Here is a 24,571-nt window from a genome sequence, read left to right on the forward strand (position 1 = left end):
CCCGCCTGGGCGACAGAGTGAGACTCCGTCTCAAAAAAAAAAAAAAAAAAAAAGATTGACAGTGCAACAACATTTCATGAACAGAAAATAATTGACTTGAACAGTAAGCTTTTTCAAGTTTTTATTTTTTAAGGAAATTTTAAGATGTACACAATGGGTACTATGTGCCAGGTCCTAAGTTCAGTGCTGCGGGCACAAATTTGATTAAAACTTAGAAACAAAGAAAGGCAAGTCTCTAGAATGACAATATAGCTATGGTCAGTGTTACAGCAGAGCTATTCACTCAGGAGTCATCTTAATTAGACCCAGGGTCAGGGAAGGCTTCCTGAAAGAGAGAGTACTCAGGTGATTTGACAGAATGATGTATATACAAAATACTTCTCATTAGAACCATTTCATTAAGTAACACAGTCACTTCTTAATGATTAAAAATGAAGACCCTGCTTTCAATGCCAAAGTTCTTTTTGTAGCTAATATTTCAACAACTTCAAATATCCTTCTAAAATTTCTTATAAATTGAAGAGTAGGAGATTCAGAAAAAAGACAAACATCTTGTCTTGTGATGTTTAGAATATAATGACTACATAAAATCTGTAAATATGTATAACTGGAAAATTTTTTTAATTCATTATATTTCTGTGTGGTTTGATCACAGTCAATCAGTACATCCTTAAATTTTAATTTTAATATCACTTCTAAAAAGCTTATTGATGCTCTAAGTAAGGGGTGAGCAAACTATATGGAAAGAGAGAGAACTGAATATAGAGACGATACACGACCTACAAAGCCTAAAGTATTGGCTATTTGGCCTTTTTTTTCTTTTTTCTTTTTTTTTAAGAAAAAGTTTTTGCATTCTTGCAAAGTCTGTGAATGAATTTCTGTTCATACTGGAACTGAAACTTGTTTTACCAATAAACTCTTATTATCAGCTTGTAACGGAAGAAGTCATCAGAAAGGCATTAATTGCTGTGGAACTCGGTCTAGACACTTGCACAATTATAGACTTGCTTATGGTGGGCAGAAGAAAGGGTGGGAAGGGGTTTCTAAGAGAGAATAAACAAAGAGTGAGTAATTAGCTAAGAAAAATGTGGGTTTTGAGGGAAGTAGGAGGAATTCAAAGAACACAGTTGAAGCAAACAAAAAATATGGAGTAGTCTTAAGGGGCTTTACAATAAGCTGCTCACTTTGGTAGACAACTGCTGAGATATCAATGAAATACAGAACGTGGAAGCTAGATCGCCCGAGAAAACTGGGAGACTCAGAGACATGAAGCTATTTGCCCAAGTTCACAGAGCAAGGGAGTGGGAGACAAACTGAACTACAACTACCCAAATTTCGGTTCTGTTTTTTCCACGACATCACACTGACACCACAAGACGTTAGCCTGGAACTAAACCACTATCAGCTTGTCACAAGTTAGCTCAACTGAGTTCAGAAAGAACAAAGTCTTTTCAGTAGTTCCCCTTCCTCCTCCAATTATCAGTTATTTTTCAGGGAAGAACTGAGCAAGGTGTGTGTATGCAGAACTTGAAGAACTGGAGGAAAGAGCATACAAGCAGCTCTATTTATCCCAGAAGATGCTGGGGAAAACAAGAGAATGTTGGCCAAACATCATTAAAATAAGCCGTAAGATATCCCATGGCTTTCTAGCAATAAGAAAAAATGAATTTCAAATAATTTACCTGGTTCCAATTTTATTACTTTAATTGCTGCTAATTCACCAGTGTTAACATTCCGTGCCTAAAAGAAAAAAAAGGAAAAAAGGATTATTGTGAAGAAAGCTTTCATAAAAAGTGTATAAAATTTCACTTTAGCTTACTGTTTGTTTTGTTACATAAAAATATTTTAAAAGAAATGCAAATGTAATTTATATTTACAAAACAAAGTTTATACTTCACAATAAATTCCAACATTTATGTAAAATTTAATATTGGCAATACTAATACTAACAGCTAATATACACTTAGATGTCAGTATGGATGTGCCAGGCACTATTCTAAATGTTTTAATATTAATTCATTTAATCCTCACAACAAACTTATAAAATAGGTACTGATATTATTCTCATTTTGCAAGTGAGGAAACTAAAGGACATAGAATTCAAAAGAACTTAACAAGGTCATATAGCCAGTGAGTCGACAGTGCTGGGATTCAAACCCAGGCAGTCTAACTCCAGTCTGAGCCTTTAAGTATTACACTGTATTGCTATTCACTCAAAGGCTAGTTGAACTAATTGACTAGCCTTACATTTTTTCATTTAAAAGCTTTAGCATATGAAAGGCTAACACAATTGTGTATATAATTATGAAAACAGGCCCCCTGCAACCTTTTAAACACACCTGATGGTACAGTCAAATGCATGTAGTTCAATGCAAAACAAATCTATTTTGTAAGCCACATGTTAAAAATCCCTTTAAAAAATCAAATTATATTATTAGATTCCTGGCATTTACAACTGTATAATTATGTATATAAGTATACATAATTATATTATGTGTATTTATGTGTACATATAACACAATAAATACTATATATTATATAATACATGTATAAATAAGCAGAAACTATATTAAAATGGCAGTCTTTGTCAATTTAAAATGTTTTATAATTGGATCAGAACTTTCAATTTGATATTCTAAACTGTTAACTAAAAATAAATTAATTTTCATACCACCAGTGAAGAACAATACATGCCATTGCCTGATCACAGAAAGATCCATTCATGTGACCAAAATTATTCCTAGTTGCAACACTCTCTTATTAATGGATTGGTGAAAATCAGTGAATCACCTGGCAAGAGGTGATAATACCATTAATAGCAGAATTCTTCTAAGAATACTAGGGCACTAAAAATATCAGCCAAGGATCTAAGATATGAGACACAGTCATTGCTGAAAATATAAAATTTAACCATTTAACCCTAAGAAGAACAAAGATATTAAAAGATCTCATATAAATTAATAAAATTTGCAGGGAAAATTCATTTAACAATTGTTCCTTCAAACAAAATCCCCATAACTAATAAACACTTAAGGAAGTACAAAAGAGATTTGAACACTTATTTCAAATTAAACTTAATTTCCATAAAATGGGATAGATGTTTCAAATAGACAGTGCTGGATACTTGCTCCTTTCTCGAGGAAAAAAGATATATAAATGATGAAATAGAAATAAAACCAGAATATCATTCTGGGAGCATTCTGTAAAGAAGGCAGAGTGTATCTGAAAAATATTCAGGTATAATAGTCATAAAGCTTTTCAAGCACCATCACAACTACTTGCCTCTCCTCACACTTTGATATTTTTTCTCTAGTAGGCTTCTCCTTTAGCTCTCCTCCAAATAAGACAATTGCCACCATTTAAAAATCATGCTATGGTTTTTTACTTACTGAGAAGAAATTCAGAGTACGGGTGATTCTACTATGGAAGAGCAGACAAATGTGAACTCAGAAAGCTAGGATGATTATAGCTGAGATTTTTGTTACCAATGACCACAGGAGGGCACACACTCTATTTACAAGCTACACAGTATTTGTCCAAAATGGTTGCTGTACACAATGTACTCTTCTAAAAATAGATTTACGAATAGTTAACACCAGCATATATTTAACAGAAAAATTATGACACTAACTACTGATGAGTGGTTTACCAAGGTCAATATTTACTGTAGGGTTGACTTATGAATACAATGATTTCAAATGGTAAATCAGTCTAGAATTTCCTAAAGGCTAAGTTTTTAAATTACAGTTTTTTAGGGTTAATTTAAAAAAAATAGAGCTAAAATGATTACTGTTCTTTTGCCTTCTACCATGTTAGAAATATCTTCCAATATGTAATTTATTTGGCAGTATTAAGATATTTCACAAAAAGAAGGGGAAAGAGATAATTAAAAAGCCCTTAAGAAACTTCACTTCTAAGCCTTTCTTCATTAAAAATCCATGTTTATTAATAAAGGGTCTTTAAAGCATTATGATTCACCAAGAATCCTGGTCTTCTGGCTAAAATAAGTCATATTTTGCTATCTCTAAATTGACAGTAGTCAAGGTTACACACAAAGGTAAATTTAAGAATCAGTATTATCTATAACATTCTGCAACTGCTATTCTTTTTTCAATCACCCTGAGCAGTTCATTTTTTAAAAAAGGAGAGCAAGATAGAAATTATAAAATATTAGCATGTATAAAGTTTAAAATTTTGAATTCAGAACTAGTAACATAAAATGTTCATACTTGTTAAGCGCAGAAAACAGGATAAAATATTCTAAGCAGCTAGATCTAGTCTGCTGCAACACTGATCTGACCACCATTCTTCAAATGCTCCCACAGTGATGTTCTCATCATGCTGTTCTCAACTTATAACTCTGCAAGAGTACACATCATTGCTTTAAAGACAAAAATCCAAATTCCCTGTCAGAGTATTTAAAGCTTTCACTAAATACAGCACTTTTTATAAGAGCTTTACTGGGATAGAATCCACATACCATTAAGTACACCCTTTCACGGTGTATGATTCAGTGGTGTTTAGTATATTCAGAGTTATGTAATTACACTAACTAATTTTAGAACATTTTCATCACCTCAAAAAGAAACCCCAGAACCATTCGCAGTCACTACCTATTCTTCCACCTCTCAATCCCTGGCAACCACTAATCTACTTTCCATCTCTATGGATTTGACTATTGTAAACATTTCATGTAAATGGGATCAAGTAACACGTGGTCCTTTGTGACTCTGGCTTCTTTCACTTGGTGTGATGTTTTCAGGTTCATCCATGTCTCAAATTCATTTATGTGTTACTGCCAAACAGTAGTCCACTGTATGGAAATGCCATATTTGGGTTGTTTCCACTTTTTAGCTATTATGAATAATGGTGCTATAAACATCAGTGTACACATTTTTGTGTGGACCTGTTTTCAATTTTCCATTTGAATATCTTCTTTGGAGAACTGTCTACTCAATTCTTTGTCCATTTTAAATTCTTTTTAAATTGTTAACTTGTAAGAGTTCTTTATATATATTCTGGATATAAATCCCTTATCAGTCACATGATTTGCAAATATTTTCTCCCATTCTGCAAGATTTCTTTTCATTTTCTTATGGGTATCCTTTGAAACACAAAACTTTTTCATTTTGATGATGTCCAACTTAACTAATTTTTGTTTCTTGTGTTTTTAATGTTGCAGCTAAGAAACCATTTGCCTAACCCAAGGTTACAAATACTTTTTTCCTACTTTCTTTTCTAAGAGTTCTAAGTTTTACAGTTTTCTTAAATTTAGGTCTATAATCTACTTTGAGTGAATTTTTATACTGTGTCGGATAGGGCTTCAGTTTCATTATTTTGCCTGTGGATATGAAATTGTGAAATACTACATTTTAATCTGGTCCCCATCTATATTTCTAGTCACTCCCTAACTTGTACTTTATCCTCTGGCCAAACTAAACAACCTGCCATTTCCCAAAGCTATCCACGCTTTTATTCCAGGTCCCTCCCCTGGCCTAACAGACATCCTTTGAAGCTCAGCTTAGGCTACCACCACTTCCCATAAGCCTTTTCCTGACCCTGGTCCCACACCTTACTTCGGTATACACATCCCCCACCACATACTCCCATAGATTCTGGGTAACCTTTCTAAAATGCAAGTGGACTGGTGAGGAAAATCCTACAGGTCTAGACTGATCTCGGCTTAGAGGGGCTCTTGGAAAGTACCAACTTTCAAAGCTGTACCAGAATTTAGTTTGATTCAGTGAGCCTTTTAGAGGCCATTCAGATTGGAACCAGTTTTGGGAAGAATTTTTCTGAGATGATTTCATGTTGATTGGGGAATTATCTCCAACTATCAGAAAGGCATTCCTTGAGAGTGAACTGAGGGTTAACAACACATTCAAGCAGCAATTATTAAGAGCCAAAAAAATGTGCTAGGTACTATAATATAAAATGGGTTAGAAACAATCATTATTAGTAAAACATCTGACCATCATCTACTATGTATTGAGCCCCCTGGAGTACTGAAACCTTACTATATAGAAGGGGATGTCCAATGTGAATATGAATCTAAGTCTAAATGACAGCTAACAACATTTAGTCCTGGCTCTGCCAGTAACCAGCAATGGGATCTAAGTAAGTAATTTCCCTTGTGTCTTCTTCCTGACCCCTCTGCCCACAATTTAAAGACATTAAGGTGAAAACAGGCTATTTCTAAGATTCCTTCTAACTCTAAAAGTCAATGTTTATATAAAATAATTTCAGCCTAAATCAACAGATTCCAAATACTGAATCAGATAGCCAGTTATATAAAAATCATATAAGGAGTTTAAATACAAAACAAAACAATAACAAAATATTGCTATAAATTCTGAATTCTAGGTCAAGCGATTAAGAATGGGACCCAGGATTCTATATTTTAAGCTACTGAGGTACTGCTGATACACAGCCAGGTATGGGGATCCAGTTTAAAGCACTACGTTACTGACTTTTATAAAATGTAACTACCAACTTGTAAGCCTGAAAAGGTATTACAGGAATGACTGCATGAAGGTGATACCATTTTTGCAGAGGTTTGAAAAGATGGTCTGAATTACGAAAAACAAAAAGGGATGGGGAAAAGGGCACAGAAAGAAAAGCATGAGCAAAGGCTTGGGGACAGAAAACACAGACTATTTTGAGTGTACCAGGCTAGCCAAACCTCAGGGTACCTCCCATTCAACTACTCCCTTTCAGAAGAAAATGGATAACCCATACTCACTGCTGAAGGGATGGTTTCATGTTCGCTTTCCCATAGTTGATTAGACTAGGCGTATTAGTCTGTTCTCATGCTGCTTTTAAAAGGAACTGCCTGAGACTGGGTAATTTATAAAGGAAAAAGGTTTAACTAACTCACAGTTTCACAGGGTTGGGAGGCCTCAGGAAACTTATAAGCATGGCAAAAGGGGAAGCAAACATGTTCTTCTTCACGTGGCAGCAGCAAGGAGAAGTGCCAAGCAAAAGGGGGGAAAGCCCCTTACAAAACCATCAGATCTCATGAGAACTCACTATCATGAGAAGAGCAAGAGGGTCATCACCACCATGATTCAATTACCTCCCACTAGGCTCCTCCACAACATGTGGGGATTATGGGAATTACAATTCAAGATGAAATTTGGATGGGGAAAACAGCCAAATCATGTCACTAGGTATGTGCCCACTACAAGGGCCACCAATTCATAGGAAAACTGATGGAGTGACATTCATCTCTGGTTTGCCCAGAGTACTCCTGGTTATGCCTACTGTACCAGTAAAATTATTAATAGTGCCTGTGTTCACTCTTAAACAATTAAAAATTTATTAAATTTGGATGGTAAATTATAAGATTACTCTACCAATAAATCCTGAGCTGACATGAAAATAGGAAACAGTGCAAATTCTCTGAAATAGGGATCAGCAAACATGTCTATTTTTGTAAATAAAGTTTTACTGGTACACAGGTGGTGGCTCATGTCTGTAATTCCAGCATTTTGGGAGGCCAAGGGGGCAGATTGTTTGAGCCCAGGAGTTCGAGACCAGCCTGGGCAACATGGTGAAAACCTGTCTCTACAAAAAATACAAAAATTAGCTAGGCTTGGTCTTGGTGGTATGTGCCTATAGTCCCAGCTATCCGGGAGGCTGAGGTGGGAGGAGGATCAATTGAGCCCAAGAGATCAAAGTTGTAGTGAGCTATGATCACACTATTGTTCTCAAGCCTGGGCAAAAGAACAAGACCAGTCTTAAAAAATTAAAATTAAAATTAAAATTAAAAATTAAAAATTAAAAAAATTCAATAGCAGAGTTGAGTAGCTGAGACAGAGGCCATATGGCTCACAAGGTCTTAAGTATTACTATCTGACCCTTTATCGACAAAGTTTGCTGATCCTTGCTTTAAAACAGCACTGTCAGCCGGTCGCGGTGGCTCACACCGGGCATGGCGGCTCACACCTGTAATCTCAGCACTTTGGGAGGCTGAGGTGGGCGGATCACCTGAGGTCAGGAGTTCGAGACCAGTCTGATCAATATGAGGAAACACCACCTCTGCTAAAAATACAAAAATTAGCCAGGCGTAGTGGCATGTACCTGTAATCTCAATTACTCGCAAGGCTGGGACAGAAGAATTGCTTGAACCCAGCAGGCGGTGGTTGCAGTGAACTGAGATCGCCCTGTTGCACTCCAGCCTGGGCAACAAGAGCAAAACTCCATCTCAAAACAACAACAATAACAACAACAACAAAACAAAGAAAACCCAGCACTGTCCAAAAGAACTTTCTACATTGATGGAAATGATCTATATCTGCACTATCCAATACATTAGCCCCATACCACATGTACCTATTGATCACTTAAAATATGGTCAGTGCAAGTGAAAAACTGAATTTTGTTTAATTATACGTGTGTATACAATGAAATATTTAAAATTTGGAGTTTTTAATTTTTTTAACTACCAGATGATAAAATGGATTTTTAAAGATACAGTTCTAGTAATTTAAACACATATATTAGATTATGTAACCACCACCACCACCACCGCCACTACCACCACCATCAGGAAATAGAAAAGTTCCATCACTGCAAAAACTCCAATGGAAGTCATAATCCTCCCCAAACCCTGGAAACACTAACATGTTCTCTAAGACTACACTTTTTCTTTTTGAGAATGCCATATAAATTCATTCATTATATAACATCTTGAGACTCTTCTTTCACCAAGTTGTTGCATATATCATTAGTTTATTCCTTTTTATTGCTGAGTAGTGTTCCACTGTATAGATTTACCACAGTTCATCCATTTACCAGTTGAAGGATATCTAGGTTGTTTTCAGTTTTTGGCAAATACGGAAAGAGCTGCTGTAAACATTTGTATACAGGTTACATAAATACCCAGGAGTGGGACTAGATCATATCATATGGTAGGTATATGTTTAACTTTATAAGAAACTGCCCAACTTTCTAAAGTGACTATACCATTTTTCATTCCCAGAAGCAATGCATGGTGGGGTTGCACTTGCTTCACATCCTTGCCAAGAGTTGGCATTGTATTTATTTCAGCCATCCTAATAGGTATGTAAATGCTATTTCATGGTGGTTTTAGTTTGCATTTCCCGGATGATTGATGATGCTCTTAGTCTATTCATGTGCTTACCTGCCATCCTTTGATAAATTGTTTTCCAGTCTTTCATCCATGTTTTAATTGGAATATTTATTTTCTTACTGATGAGTTATGAGAGTTCTTCATATATATGTATTCTATATATGAGTCCTTTGTCAGATATACGATTTGCTATTTTTTTTTTTTTTTTTTTTTTTTGAGACGAAGTTTCGCTCTTATTGCTCAGGTTGGAGTGCAATGGCACAATCGTGGCTCACTGCAACCTCTACCTCCTGGGTTCAAGCGATTCTCTGGCCCCAGCCTCCCAAGTAGCTAAGATTACAGGCAGCTGCCACCACACCTGGCTGGTTTTTTTTTTGTATTTTTAGAAGAGATGAGGTTTCACCATGTTGGTCAGACTGGTCTCGAACTCCTGATGTCAGGTGATCCACCCATCTTGGCCTCCCAAAGTGCTGGGATTACAGGCATGAGCCACTGCGCCCAGTCAAATGTTTTCTTCAGTCTGTAACTTATTCTTCATTCTTGTTAACAGTGTTTTTTGCAAAATTTATGAATTGAATTGTGCTCCCTACCAAATTCATATGTTGAAGTCCTAACCTCCAGTACTCTAGAACGTGACTATATTCAGAGGAAAGGCATTTGAAAAGGTAATTAAGGTTAAATAAGTTATATGGGTGGGCCCTAATCCAACAAGACTGATATCCCTTTAAGAAAAGGAAGAGATACCAGAGATATACATGCATAGTGAAAAGGCCATGTGAAGATACACCAAGAAGGCCGCCATCTGCAAGCCAAACAGAGACGCTTCAGGAGAAACCAACCCTGCTGGCCCCTTAACCTTGGACTTCCAGCCTCCAGAACTATGAGAAAATAAATTTCTACTGTTGAAGCCACCCAGTCTGTGGCATTTTGTTATGGCAGCCCTACCAAACAAATACACAGAGCAATGGTTTTTATTTTTGATAAAGTCCAATTTATCAATAGTTTTCTTTTATGAATTGTGCTTTTGGTATCATGTCCAAGATCTTTTTGCTTAACTCCAGGTCACAAATATTTTCTTCTGTGTTTTCTTCTAAAAGTTTTATGTTTTTACATTTAGTTTTATAATACATTTTCAGATAATTTTTGTGTAAGGTGTACAGTTTAGGTTTAGGTACTTTTTTTGCATGTATATGTCCAACTCTTTCTTATCATTTGTGGAAAAGTCAATTTTCCTTTCATTGAATTGACTTCCACCTTTGTCAAAAATGAATTGGCTATATTTGTGTGGATCTGTGTCTGGACCCCATGTTGATCTATATTGATCTACTGATCATGTGTTTATCTCTTACCTACACTATACAGTCTTGATTAGTGTAATTTTTTTGGTTTTTTTTTTTTTTTTTTTTTTTTGAGACAGAGTCTCACTCTGTTGCCCAGGCTGGAGTGCAGTGGTACAATCTCGGCCTCCTGGGTTCAAGTGATTCTCCTGCCTCAGCCTCTTGAGTAGGTGGGACTACAGGTACGCCACCACGCCTAGCTAATTTTTGTATTTTCAGTACAGATGGGGTTTTGCCATGTTGGCCAGGATCATCTTCAACTCCTGACCTCAGGTGATCCACTCACCTTGGCCTCTCAATCCCAAAGTGCTGGGATTACAGGCATGAACCACACAGGCCTGGCCGATTACTGTAGTTTTATAGTAAATTTTAAATTTACAATCACAATAATTTTGTGATTCCTCCAACTTTTTCTTTTTCAAAGTTGTTTTGGTAACAAAGGTCCTTTGCCTTTCCATATAAATTTGAGTTAGCTTGTCTGTTTAAAAAAAAAAAAAATCTGCTGTTGGGACTTTTATTTGGAAGTACATTAAATCTATAGATCAGTTTGGAAAGAACTGATATATTTACTATGTGGAGTCTTCCAATCAATGAATACGGCTGGCAGGTGTCTCTGTTTATTTAGATTTTGATATCTTTCATCAGTGCTTTGCAGTTATCAGCATACAGATCCTATACATAATTTCAATTTTCATTTTAAAAGCCACGTGTGGCTAGTGATAACTGTATTACACGGCACAACTCTAAAATGTCTGAAACTGGAAATACTGAGAAATAGCACCACCATGCAATGGAACTCACTGTGAAACCATGCTATGTGCCAGTGTCGCAGCACGCAGGGCTTTGGACATAAAGTGAAGTTTTGAAGAAATAGAAAAGATGTAATGAAGAGACAATCAGTAGAGAGCAAAGAACTCAACAGGTGGAAAGAGAAAATCACGAGACCATGAGAAAAGGGCAGATCTCCAAGCTGCCTTGAGTTCCTGACAACTTTCCAGTTCCATATATCATGTATCTTTACAATAGCCTCTCTTTTCTTAAGTTAACTTGAATGGCTCTTTGTTTCTTAAAACCAGATAATTAAAGATCTACATTTCTAGGACTACATAGTCCTAATTTAAAAACAAAAACAAAAACAAAAAACCAGATTGAGGCTATCATTAACTTTCAAAAAATGCACTTAGCAGATAATAATTGGATATTGACATGGAAAATAAACTGTGAGTAATAGGAGTACAGACAGTTCCAACATATCAGTAATTTGTATTTCAAAGTTTAATTCTGAATTTTGGAATTCAAAAATGGACCTGTTCCATATCAGTAACACTTCTAAATGGTACCTGGCAGACCAAACCAATAATATGGATAAAACTTAACAGTAGCACTGAGTTTGGGAAAGGGTAAGAGATCAAGTAGCCAATTCCAACTTTGCACTAAAGAAGCAATAGCAGCAGCATCTCTAGCCCAATGGTGCTCAGATCCCAATGGGCATAAACGTCTTCCAAGATTTCACTTTCGAAAATAAGTTAGACTAGATATAAAATATCCTCCCATTACAAATATCTGGAAATAGTAGACAAGATACAACAAACACTCTTCTACATGTACTGCTGAACTCACAAGCAAAGAAATTCACAGGTGGCACAAAGAGATGTAGTATAAACAGCTTTTAAAAATCTGTTAAATGTATTTACTGAATAAAATCAGAGCTGTAAACAAAAGTTCAAGCCATGACCTTAGATTAAACTTGGAATCTAGGGACTTCAGTTTTGATTTTTATTAGATGTGGTGAAAGCTGAAATTGAGACCACTGCATAAAACCAGCAATGCCCTTGAAGAGTCACTCCCCATAGGTAGGTTGGGGAAAAGGGCTCTGTCCACAACAGGCAACTTGTTCAAATCAGGCCTTCACTAGAACCGAAGTATCTTCCCTGGAAATCCATAATTACAAGCCTGCTCCCAGTTGAGTATAGGGTTAAAATTTACACTGATTTCGAGGGCCAGGAGCCTCAAGTCAAGAAATAAATTTAAGTTGTTTCTGGGTTGGTGGTAACACAAGGCACCTGGCAGAGGGAGAAACAAACTCTCTGTAGATAAACACATCTTCTACCCACACTCCAAGAAATTACTATATAATATTATTAGACAGATATGAGCTTAAAACAAAATTACCAAGCACTAAAGGAAACAAACCACCAGAGCAGTAAAAACTATGAAAAACCAAATTAAATTCACAGAAGTTAAACTTTAGGAATTAAAAGATACATAACATTACAATCAAGTATGCTTTAAAAGTTTAAAGAAATAAAAGAAGGTATGAAATACATAGGTCAGATTTTTTTTAAAGTTAACACTAGAAATAAATACATGGGTCAGACACAAGAGGTTAACAAAAATGACTTGGCAGACAGGATAAAAAGAACAAAACAGAATTTCTAGAAATAAAAAATGAAATTAAAAACCTAACTGGCGTACACAGACATAAAATTAGACAAAATGGCAGATCTGAAGCAGCAAAGAGAGCAAGAGATAGAATGAGAGATTAAGAGACACAAAGAATAGAACAAGAAGATATAACATACATCTAACTAAACAAGGAAGGAAGAGAGAACCAATATTTCAAGAGACAGTGGCTGAAATTTTTCCAGAATGGGTAAAAGACATAAAACCTCAGATTCAGGAGACACAGTTTCAAGGAGAGGAAATAAACAAGAAATCCACATCTAGACACACTACATGAAACTGCAAAAAAACTAAATAAAAAGAAGTGATCTTTAAAAGCACTCAGAGAAAAGGAATCAGATTATCTACAAAAGAACAACAATTAGACTTTTTCAGAGAAAAAAGAAAGCCAGAAAGACTGTAGAATATGGAGCTGAAAAAAAGTTAAGTCAATCTAGAATTATATTCTCAGGTAAAAACATCATTCAATAAATAGGGCAAAATAAAGACATTTTCTAAAAAACACCAAGGGTTCACCGCCAGAAGATGTGCAATAACATATTCTTCTAAAGGATGTATTTCAGGATCAAAAAAGACTCAGAAGGAAAGCTTAAAATGCAAGGAGTATCAAATAAACTAGCAATCTTCGGTACAGATAAACATTGATGACTGCAAAAAACAGTAATGTCTACGCAATTTTTTAAAAACTAGACCTCAAATATGGAGCAAAATACCATGGAAATGGGAAGGTGGAAGTACAGTTAAACTGCTCTAAAGACTTTATACAGTTTGGGAAGTGGACAGAGTTAGTGAACAGTTTGAGGTCTTAGGTTAGGTATGTATATTAAATTATTAAAAGCAACATCTAGAATAATGAAAGTAGTATACAACAGTGATTCTTCACTGAGGATACTACCCCATAAAAATGGAAAGGAGGTGTTTGGAAATGTGGAGGGACATTTTGGGTTGTCTCAATAACTGGGGATGGTAATAGTATTTGGTAGGTAGGACCCATTGGTTTTAAAAGTCCTGTTGTGCCTTCAGAGTGCCACACGATAATCCTGGCCAAAATGCCAATAGCACCTACACTGAGAAATACTGTATACACCTACCAAAAAATGAAATTTAAACAACTCAGCATGGAAATTAAACAACTCAATACAAACCACTTGTAGATCTGCTTTAAATCACAGAGTCTTGGCTTCTACACCACACAGATTCTGAATCAGCAGATCTGAGGTGAGCCCCAGGAACCTATGGTTTTAATACCACTCAAGTGACTGATTCAATCAACAGTCTATCAGTCACACTTGAGAAACACCATAGTCTAATAAGGGCGAACATGGTAGATGAATGGTGTTTAAGAGACTCCCATTTCAGCGAGAGGCACTGGAGGAAGGGATGCCCAGGGCTGAGAAAAAGTCTAGCAATAGGGAGTAGGTGGTGGCAGAAATTCATGTACATATATCATTAAGTGTCCCCAAATCAGAAACTGGAGACCAGAAGAAAAAGCACTTTTTTAAGTTTAACAACAATATAAGTAGAGCAGTGCTTTATATAAAATTAAAAAAAAAATACTGAAAATGAAAATACAACAGGATAGTTCAGGCAAACATCAATAAAATAACTCAATCCACAACCTAAAAATCAATCACCCTATAAACACGATGGGAAAGTCTGTCTTCAGAAATCCTGCCCATACTCTGACCTACATACATCTCTTGAGTAATGACCTCATTCATCAATTTCTAACATCTGGGATATGACTGCCCTGGAGTAGCAGAATAGTACTTCTGAAATGGAAAAAAAAAAAAGAGTTCTTGGTTACGTATTAGAAATAATACATACTATAGGCCAGGTGCGGTGGCTCAAGCCTGTAATCCCAGCACTTTGGGAGGCGGAGGCGGGCGGATCACGAGGTCAGGAGATCAAGACCATCCTGGCTAACACAGTGAAACCCCGTCTCTACTAAAAAAAAATACAAAAATATTAGCCACGCATGGTGACGGGCACCTGTAGTCCCAGCTACGCAGGAGGCTGAAGCAGGAGAATGGTGTGAACCCAGGAGGCGAAGTTTGCAGTGAGCCGAGATCGCGCCATTGCACTCCAGGCTGGGTGACAGAGCATGATTCCGTCTCAAAAAAAAAAAAAAAGAAAGAAAGAATACATACTATACTGTCCTCCTAGAGATCAACTGTGCACACCAGCACATTAAAAGATTCTGAAAGTTCTGTGGCAAAGAAAACCAATTACTTTTGTTTGACTCTTCATCTCCCACCATTATTTAACTAAGGACCCCTAAAAGCTCCCCAATTTTTTAGAAAATTTAGGATTTAGAAAACTACATTCACTTAAGTAAACACTGTCTATTCACTGCTATATCCTTGGCACCCTGAACAGTGCCTGAAAGACAACAGGTGATCAAAATATGTTTGCTGAATGAGTAATTAAAATCAGTTGTGTGCTGGTAAATGTTTAAAAACACAACATGGGGGAATGAAAGCAGAATGAGCATTGATTTGTAACATTTTCGTGGTGTAAACACTCCCACCAAGGCAGATCACAACCTACCAACCTGGCATTTCAGAACATGGAGTTGGGAAGAGATGCTCAGAATCTCACTAGTACAAAAAGTCTCCTGGACATCACTGATTAAAATGTCAAAGTGGGCCAGGCGCGGTGGCACACGCCTGTAATCCTAGCACTTTGGGAGGCTGAGGCGGGCAGATCACGAGGTCAAGAGATGGAGATCATCCTGGCCAACACGGTGAAACTCTGCCTTTACTAAAAATACAAAAATTAGCTGGGCATGGAGGCAAGCGCCTGTAGTCCCAGCTACTTAGGAGGCTGAGGTAGGAGAATGGCTTGAACCCGGGAGATGGAGGTTGCAGTGAGCCGAGATTGCGCCACTCCACTCCAGCCTGGCAATAGAGCGACACTCTGCCTCAAAAAAAAAAAACAAAAAAAAACAAAAAACAAAAAAAAATTACAGTGAAGCTTATTTAATGCAAATGCAGAATATCACTTCTCTAACTAGTATTCCTGGGGAATGAAGACTAAGTTTTCCAGATAATGGGATAAATGTTAAGTGAAAAATGCATATTTTTTAATTCAAAAAAGAAACATTGTACACTTATTAAGTGTGTGGTACAAAATTTAACATTTCTGTTAACTCAATATTGCCTATTATATAAATTACAAAGCATCCCAAAGTGACGCTCTTAAATTAGACACACAAAGCTATTTGCCCCTATACTAAATCATGTTTTTAGCCTGGGGCCCAAGGCTGGGCTTCAGTGAGCCCAAGAGTTCCTGACACTGAATACAAACTGATATATGTTTATACTTCTTGCTGAGAAAAATGTTTACAGACTCCATTAGGTGTCATGGTCTGAATGGGTACCTCAAAGCTCATGTGTTGGAAACGGAATCCCCAATGTAACAGTATTGGCAGGTGGGGTGACTGGGTCATGAGGCCAGAGAATGAATTAATGTCATTTCTGAGGAAGCAGGTTGTTTATCTTGAGACTGAGTTGGTAATAAAAGTGAGTGGTTCCCTTCTGCTCTCTCGATCTTTCACCCTTACCCTTCCACTTTCTGCCATGGGATGACACAGTACAAAGGCCCTAACCAGACGCCATCGCCATGCTCTTGGACTTTCCAGCCTCCAAAACTGTGAGCCAAATAAATCTGTGATCTTTATAAATTACCCAGTCTCAGGTATTCCATTATAACAGCATAAAATGGACTAAGACAGGTGTCCATAAGGTTAAGAACCACTTCTCTAAGTAAATCTGGACTGTTCTGCTTACTTAACTTGAGGCATTTTGTTTTTCTCCCTCTCTCTCATCAGGCTGTTAGTGGTTATTTCTTACTGACTGTGTGTACAGCATCCCTACCTCCAATTTGTTTTGAGTTGGAGAAACTGATAAGTGAGCTCATTAGAAAATGTTTTCATTAAATCACTGAGGACTTCACCTGTGAATGTAGAGAATAAAACACAAAAATGTACAAACTGGTGGCAAATATGTAAAATAAACAGAATGTTTATAAAGCTGATGGTAGTCCAGATTAAGTATAAAAACACAACATATTCTACCCAATAAAATCTCTTATCTCCTTAGAAGCCTTTTACTTAAGATAATTTCCATCTTACAAGAGAATATACTTTTCAAATGTATCAGTCATAAAACTTAGAACCTATCCATTTCAGAATCCCATTTTTACCTGTAGTCATTACAATCTATCTATTCTTTTAAAAAAGCTATGTATAGAAAACTTCATTTTTTAAATTTTTAATTTTTTTAAAATAATTTTTGCGCAGGGCCCATGCTAATCTTCTCTGTATCATTCCAATTTTAGTATATGTGCTCCCAAAGCGAGCACCAAACTACATTTTCTAAGATCACTTATGTTTAAATCTGGGGTAAATGAACCAATTTCTAGAATTTGTGCCTATTATTCGAGGGCTGGATCTGCACTTGACCTTTGGTATATGCAGCAGACTGGTTCCAGGACCCTTGAGCATACCAGAATCCACACTTGCTCAAGTCCCATAGCAGGCCCTGCAGAACCTGTGTATACGAAAAGTCAGCCATATATACATGGGTTTCACATTACACAAACACCAAGTTTGGTTGAAAAAAATCTGCATATGTGGACGTGTGTAGTTCAGGTCCAAGCCTGTGTTGTTCAAGGGTCAGCTGTACATCTTTCATTAAAATCAGTGAAATGAGAAGGACATACATATGCTTTTTCATGATATAAAATTTCAAAGTAAATTAACTTTATTTATAACTAAGCTCCATCAAGGCTTTGAACATTACTCTTAGAAAATACTCCTAGCAATATTAGAAGCTTTTGTTGTGCTTTATAAAAATTTTTCTACCATTACTCCTCTCACTAAAAATCTGCCTACTACAAGAGAATGACCAATATGAATACCACTGTTTTCACATTTCTCCTGTTCCCAAGACCCTTCAACAACATCTCATTTGCTTCTGTTACTGCTGGACCTTTACTTCAATTACATTATAGTAATCTTGGGAGAAACATGAAGGAAGAGCCAGGGAAAGGCACAACAACTTCTAAGGACACGCTACACTACAGCAAGCCTGAAATGAGGACAGCTTGCTCTAAGGTCACTTAATGGGAATGGAGAGAAACGGTTTAAAATTCTACTTTATCCCAGGTTTTCCAGATTGTGGTTCTCCAGAACAAAAATTGACAAGAGCCACATTATTTTTTGCTTAAGTAATTATTTCCAAGAATAAATAGCTATGTTTTCTGTAGTGCTTTTAATCCAGAGGTGTCTAGAACAGTCCTCAAAGGAAGGGGTGATAGTGGAGGAGGGCCATTCCTCTCCACAGAGCCAGACCTGAGCTTACTCAGTCAGCCAAGTATCAAAACAGCATATGCACAAATAAGTTATAAAAGAGCTTGGCCAGATGAACAAGAAAAAGAAATGTAAGACCAGATTATGGAAAAACGAAGAGGGCTACTTCAGGGAATAAGATAGGCAGAATGTGGTTATGATGCCAAGGATAAGACTAAACAGAAAAAGGCCTGGCAACAACTAGATCTTTGATAATAATGAGTTTCTATCACTCTTTGTCAGTGCTATATCCTCCTCCCACAGTTTCTAGAGACTGGCCTGGAAAGGGGCTTTCCTGTGTAACAGAAGGAATCTGAATCCACCAAACTCTCTAATTATTCTTCCAGAAATAGGAAAATCACAATTTAACTCTTAACATCTGAAACAAAAACGGAACGAAAGAATGATTCCACTATGACAGCAATTATTTTTAAGACCAGATAAAATACTAGTTCAGATACACACTGAGGAAATTAAACAACCTTCCGGCATTCTAACATCCAGTTTAATTAAAAAAAAAAAAAAAAAGAGATGGACGCCATTGTTTCCACTCAAGAGATAACACCAACTCATAATGAAGTGCTAATATCATAATGTGCAAGAAACCCACCTGCAAAGGGCTCTGCTGTATAAAAATTACCAGAGGAATTAAGCAACATAGCTTGCTGCTGACAAATCTAAGCAAGTATATAAAAAGTGGATTTTACCAAACCTACATGCGCGTACACACGCACACATTTTTTAAATAAAGGTTTTATTCAGGCTACACAGCAAGTATTAATAAGTTTTTCCACTATCTGATAATGCTGGCTTCTTTTTAATCTGAAAAAGAAAATGGAATGCTTCTGAAACTCTTCTCTTATACAATAGAGAAATTACATAATTTGACCTCATGAGGCTAAACTATCAGCTCCCTTTCTCACTATTAGGGTTAACTAATTTGTCTTCCTGCTTACTGCCTTTGTTCTTTTGGAATGAATGAAATTTCCCAAATATAAGACACTCCTATTATCCTATTTATCCATTACCATTTACTGTGACATAACAAAACTTTGTTTACTAAAACCCACTGTAGCACTCTACATTTCATTTTTCAACTTTCTCACACTCATTATTCAAAGAATCAGACACTCAAATATGCTACATTATTAAGGGCTCTGGGAAACATTATCAAATAATTCTTTCCATCTGTTTAGTTAAAAGGAGGGGGAGAAACTGAGATTTCAATTACTCTTCAAAGCATTTTGATATATATGCTTTATTTAAAGCCTGAAAGCTTTAGTATACAAAAGACTAGAGCGGTTAAAAAGTTCAGGATGATAGATACAGCGTTCATTATGGAGAATATATGTATACTTATATAATAAAATATCAGGAAAAGGAGAAGGGAAATACAAATTTGGTTCTGGGGGGTTTTTGTTTGTCTGTTTTGAGATAAGATCTCACTCTGTTGCACCAGCTGGAATGTAATGGCATCATCATAGCTCACTGCAGCCTCTTAACTCCTGGGTTCAAGCAATCTTCCTGCCTCGGACTCCGGAGCAGTTGGTACTACAGGCATGCACCACCACACCAGGCTAATTTTTAAATGTAGAAATGGGGTCTCACTATGTTGCCCAGGCTGGTCTCAAACTCCTGGGCTCAAGTGATCCTCCCACCTTAGCCTCACGAAGTGTTGGGATTATAGGTGTGAGCCACTGCACCTGGCCTACAAGTATTTGTATACTAATAGCTTAAGATTCCATAGTCCACTTAGGTAAAATAAAAGACAATTTAGTTTACATTTCTGAACTTCTACCAATATTTTTTACTCAAGACAATGTGCTTTAACTTCAAGTTCCAAATTTTTAACATATGAAAGTAAGTGCTTCTCATAAAATAATTTTAGCAAAAATACTAACCCAGAAACAGCATCTCTCTTCACCTCCTATAAGAGACCAAAGAGTCATTCTTACTATCTAAGGTAAATACATCTCAATTTAAGAGATCTATTACTTGATCTAAAAGACCATTTGCTTTTGAATGATTTAGTAGTATGTACTGACTATTATTAGACTTAGCTAAGTTGTAACACATACCAATAAATGGTTGGATTTCACATCCCCCTTGCCACAATCAATGACAACTTTTCATCAATTAAAAAACTTGAAATTTCAAGTTAAAATAAAGAAATGATTCTTTTTAAACTTGCTGAGGTTCATCATGCTACATATCTAAACCAGTAAAAATGGATATACCGTGTAATAAGTCTCTCAACCAAGACTTTGGTACTAAAAAAAAAAAAAAAAATCCTATATAGTACTCACCAACTCCATAAAATGTGCTTTAAAACAATATTAAGAATTAGTGACTACAAACATAAGAGAATTCAGTAAGCTAGTAACCTATAAAAAGAATATACAAAGATCAATAGTCTTCATATATACAACATATTATACAAACAGCAGCAGATATAAAGTCTTCATTTCCAACAGCAACTAAATATTTGTATATTTTCACTTAATCAGTAATGTGCAAACTTAAAGAAAACTTTAAAACCCTTTAAAGAAATGAAAGTAGAACTGAATGAAGAGAAAGTTATAATCATATTCTTAGAGAGGCTAAACATCATAAAGGTATCAATTCTTCTTAAGGTATTATAATTTATACAAACCCAATAAAAGTACCCATTTCTTTCCTCCAGGAACTAGAAAGGCTGATTCTAAAGATCTTATTGAAAAATAAACAAGCAGTCATTGCCAGGAAAACTATGAAAATGAGGAGCAATGAGAAAACAGCTCTAACAACATAATTTTATATGGCCTCAACAACTAAAAGTATACGAGTGGCAAATGAATAGACAGACCAGTGGGACAAAATACAAAGTCCGGAAATACACCCATATAAAGAATTCTTAGAGGAGATAATCCAATGGAAAAACGGACAAGTATGTGAAAAAGAAAACAAATACAAATGGCCCTTGAACATATGATAAGCTGAAAACAGAAATGCAAACAAAAAATATACATTGAGATAGTGTTTCTTATCAGGTTGGCAAAATTGATTTAAGTCCAACCACTTGTCAAGCTGTAGGAAAAGGAGGGCATTCCAAGGACCCTCATACATTGCTACTGAAATGCAAAATGCAAGATGTATATAAAGGGAATCCAATAATAGCAATCAAAATTACAGATGCATGTACCCTTTCACCTAGCAAACACCCTTCTAGGAAACAAAAACAGGAAACCCACATACATATGAAATACACATGTACAAGGTTAATCACTATGAAATTGCCTGTAATAGCAAAAGACTGAACAAATTCAAGTGCAAAAGGAGGACTGGTTGAATAAACTACAGCATATACCAACAAATTAATACTATACAGTAAAAAAAAAGAAGAAAAAAGATAAGGAAGGTCTTTATGTATTGACTGATATAAAGAGAGAGCTCCATGGAATAAAAATAAAGAAACCAGGGTGCAAAGTATTAGTATGTTATCTTGAGTCAAAGGAGGTAGAAATAAGAATATACATTTGAATTAGCCTCTTGCATAAAGTCTAAAGGAATAAACAGAAATTAATAAAAATATAGTAATACATATAATGAACTAAGGAGAAGGGACAGACTGGGATGGGACGGAACAAGACTTCTCAGGGGATACTTTTTAAAAACAGCACTTTGCATTTTGAACCATGTAAATAAATGCATTTTTTATTAAAATTATAAATTAATTAAATTTGAAATAAAAAGATAAGAAATTGGTGGCATGGTTAAGATTTGGCCCAAAAAATTTACTAAACCATGGTGTAAGCCTTTCCTTTGATGGTTCCAGGAATAATTACAATAATAATAATAATTGGCCGGGCATGGTGGCTCACGCCTGTAATCCCAGCACTTTGGGAGGCCGACGTGGGTGGATCACTTGAGGTCAAGAGTTCGAGACTAGCCTGGCCAAATGGTGAAACCCTGTCTCTACCAAAAAATATGAAAATTAGCCAGGTGTGGTGGTGCACACCTATAGCCCCAGCTACTCGGGAGGCTGAGGCAGGAGAATCGCTTGAACCCAGGAGGCAGAGGTTGCAGTGAGCTGAGATCATGCCATCGCACTCCAACCTGAGAGACAAAGCAAGACTCCGTCTCCTTAAAAAAAGAAGAGGAAGAAGAATTGTGTGAAACATAAACATCACAAATGCAATCACACTTGTGAACATGCTCATACTAAATTTCCAATCTATCAATTAAAACTAAAGAACGTACTATGCTTTGAAAACTTATGTTGTACTATGTAACAAAAAGCCACATTGTTTACCTTGTTCAAGCTATAGTTGTACTTTATAGGTCACTAAGAAGTCAGCAAGAAGAGTACCACTTGTGACAGGCAGTAAATACTTCAGACGACACAGAAAAAGGTTTTTAGTAACAGCCAGTCCAGTGCAGGTCAGGCTAGGATTATGCTAAAACTGTCAGGCTTAAGGTAGTGTGCAGCAGCCTCCAATCCAGTCAAAGAACGAAAGCCTAAGGGGAAAGGCAATTTCCAATACACATTACATCTCTTTAACAAAATAAAAACACATCTCATTTCCATCTTTGAGGTGACTTAGAGTTTTGTTTAAGCCAAGAGGAAGACAAAAGTCTACATGTAGCACCTCAGTAACATAAATGAGTGCAGCTCATTTTCAAGTATTTTAGGAACTTAGGTAGTTAAATGAAAGGATTTGAGGCTATATTTTAGTGAAGCCTGCCTAGCTACCTAGCAGCAGGGTCAGACAAGCCTGGCAATGACTTTTAGAGAATCAGAATCTAAGCCACAGCCACATCACTCAGAGAAATCTGAGTTCTTACATAGAAACTATGCCAAAAAGTTAAGGGCTCCTGTTACAAGCATACATTTTAGTGTTTATTACAATAGAGACTGCTGTTTCAGTAGGATCTTTGTTCTCATATCTAACTAAGATCTAGCCGGGTACATAATATTTATATGGGGGAGGGTTTAATGTGGTTTAAAAAGAGGGTATTTTATATTTCTGGAAACATTTAAAGGCACGTTCACAAAAAGAAAAACAAGCTGGTAAGTTTGTAAGACAATTTACCCAGACTTCAGTAAGTTCAGACCCATATAACCAACTAGACAATGCTACCAACACCCATGTACCTCAAATTAATCCCCCCCCAAAACCCTGCTGTTCCTTAGGTGTAGTGACACCACCCAACACCTTGCAATTGCTCAAGGGAGAACCCTGTAACCCAACACCTTAACCCTCCCATCCCTCCGTTCATGGAATTATAAATGTCTGTTGTACGTTTTTAACTTATCTGTTTCTATTACTAGTGCCCTAGAGTTCAGGCCACCATAATCTCTTCTCTGGAATACTACAGTCTCCAGTCTTGACTCCACCATCCATGCATTGAAGCTTTCACATTTATTAGCGTAACTTGCTCATAATATTATCTCTTAAAGTACTGCTAAATTAGTGGGTATGCTCTCTTTATATTTGCAATAATAATTAACAAATAATATTTATGCCTTCTCTTTTATTTCTTGGGTGTTCTTACCAGGTTTTTCTTTTTTACATATCTTTTCAAATGTTGAGTTTGGGTTTTATTGATTCCCCCACCTCTGTATTCCCCTTCATTTAGTTTCTGTTCCTCCTTATTATTTACATTTCCGGTGCCTATGAGTTTGCTCTTTTTTTAATTCCTTGGTGTTCACACTTAATCATTTTATTTTTTAAATAAATGAATTTATTATTATAAATTACAACTGGAAGTCTTGCTTTATTTATATCTATAGCTTTAATCGTTTTTCATCAAAATACATACTGCATAATTTTCACTGTAATTTCATCTTTAACTATATGAGTAATACAGTAATTTTTAGCTTCCAAAACAAAGGTATCTGGCCAAAATACAGTAGCAGAAAGCAGCTATACCCTTTCACCTAAGAAAAAGCTTTAAAAATGAACAAAACATCTAACAGTCTTTAGCTATGAAACATCAGTCAGCACACTATAGTGATTCCTTAAAAAAGAAAAATAAAATCCTACAGAACTTCACAATTGTCCCAGCGTATATTCTAGAGACAGTTTCCAGGCCTCAGTGCAGGGCAAGGGAACCCAGATGAAGCCTGATGGTCATCCTAAGTTGAGAAGATGAAGCTAAGAATACAGGAAAACGAAGAAAGCTAGAATTTGTAGGACAGAGTACCAAAGCAGAGAGAACTATACAGACAGGAAGGGGAGGGGGGTGTCCATCTTCATCTCAAAATTTCAGCTCAATACCAATCCCCATTCCTTGAGGAAACACACAAGGCCTAGAGCAGAGCCACCAGAAAGGAAGAGAGAG

The 24,571-nt window shown here is 36.3% G+C and overlaps 1 protein-coding gene and 1 pseudogene across 3 annotated transcripts in view; both read right to left on the minus strand.

The window, feature by feature from the left end:
- The window catches only part of MAP4K3 (mitogen-activated protein kinase kinase kinase kinase 3), a 186,397-nt gene that overhangs the window by 125,706 nt on the left and 36,120 nt on the right, over positions 1 to 24,571 (minus strand). For all 3 annotated transcript variants that reach the window (XR_012095267.1, XM_073022934.1, XM_073022933.1), the window contains exon 2: positions 1,683 to 1,740. Coding sequence is in view for 2 of the 3 variants with exons in the window: in XM_073022934.1 (XP_072879035.1) it covers positions 1,683 to 1,740 (58 nt within the window). In the remaining variant the exon portion in view is untranslated. The remainder of the gene's footprint in view (positions 1 to 1,682; positions 1,741 to 24,571) is intronic.
- On the minus strand, positions 17,161 to 17,259 carry LOC119627385 (U6 spliceosomal RNA; annotated as a pseudogene).

The sequence above is a fragment of the Chlorocebus sabaeus genome, chromosome 14 (genome assembly GCF_047675955.1).
Source record: "Chlorocebus sabaeus isolate Y175 chromosome 14, mChlSab1.0.hap1, whole genome shotgun sequence".
In the NCBI taxonomy this organism is placed as follows: domain Eukaryota; kingdom Metazoa; phylum Chordata; class Mammalia; order Primates; family Cercopithecidae; genus Chlorocebus; species Chlorocebus sabaeus.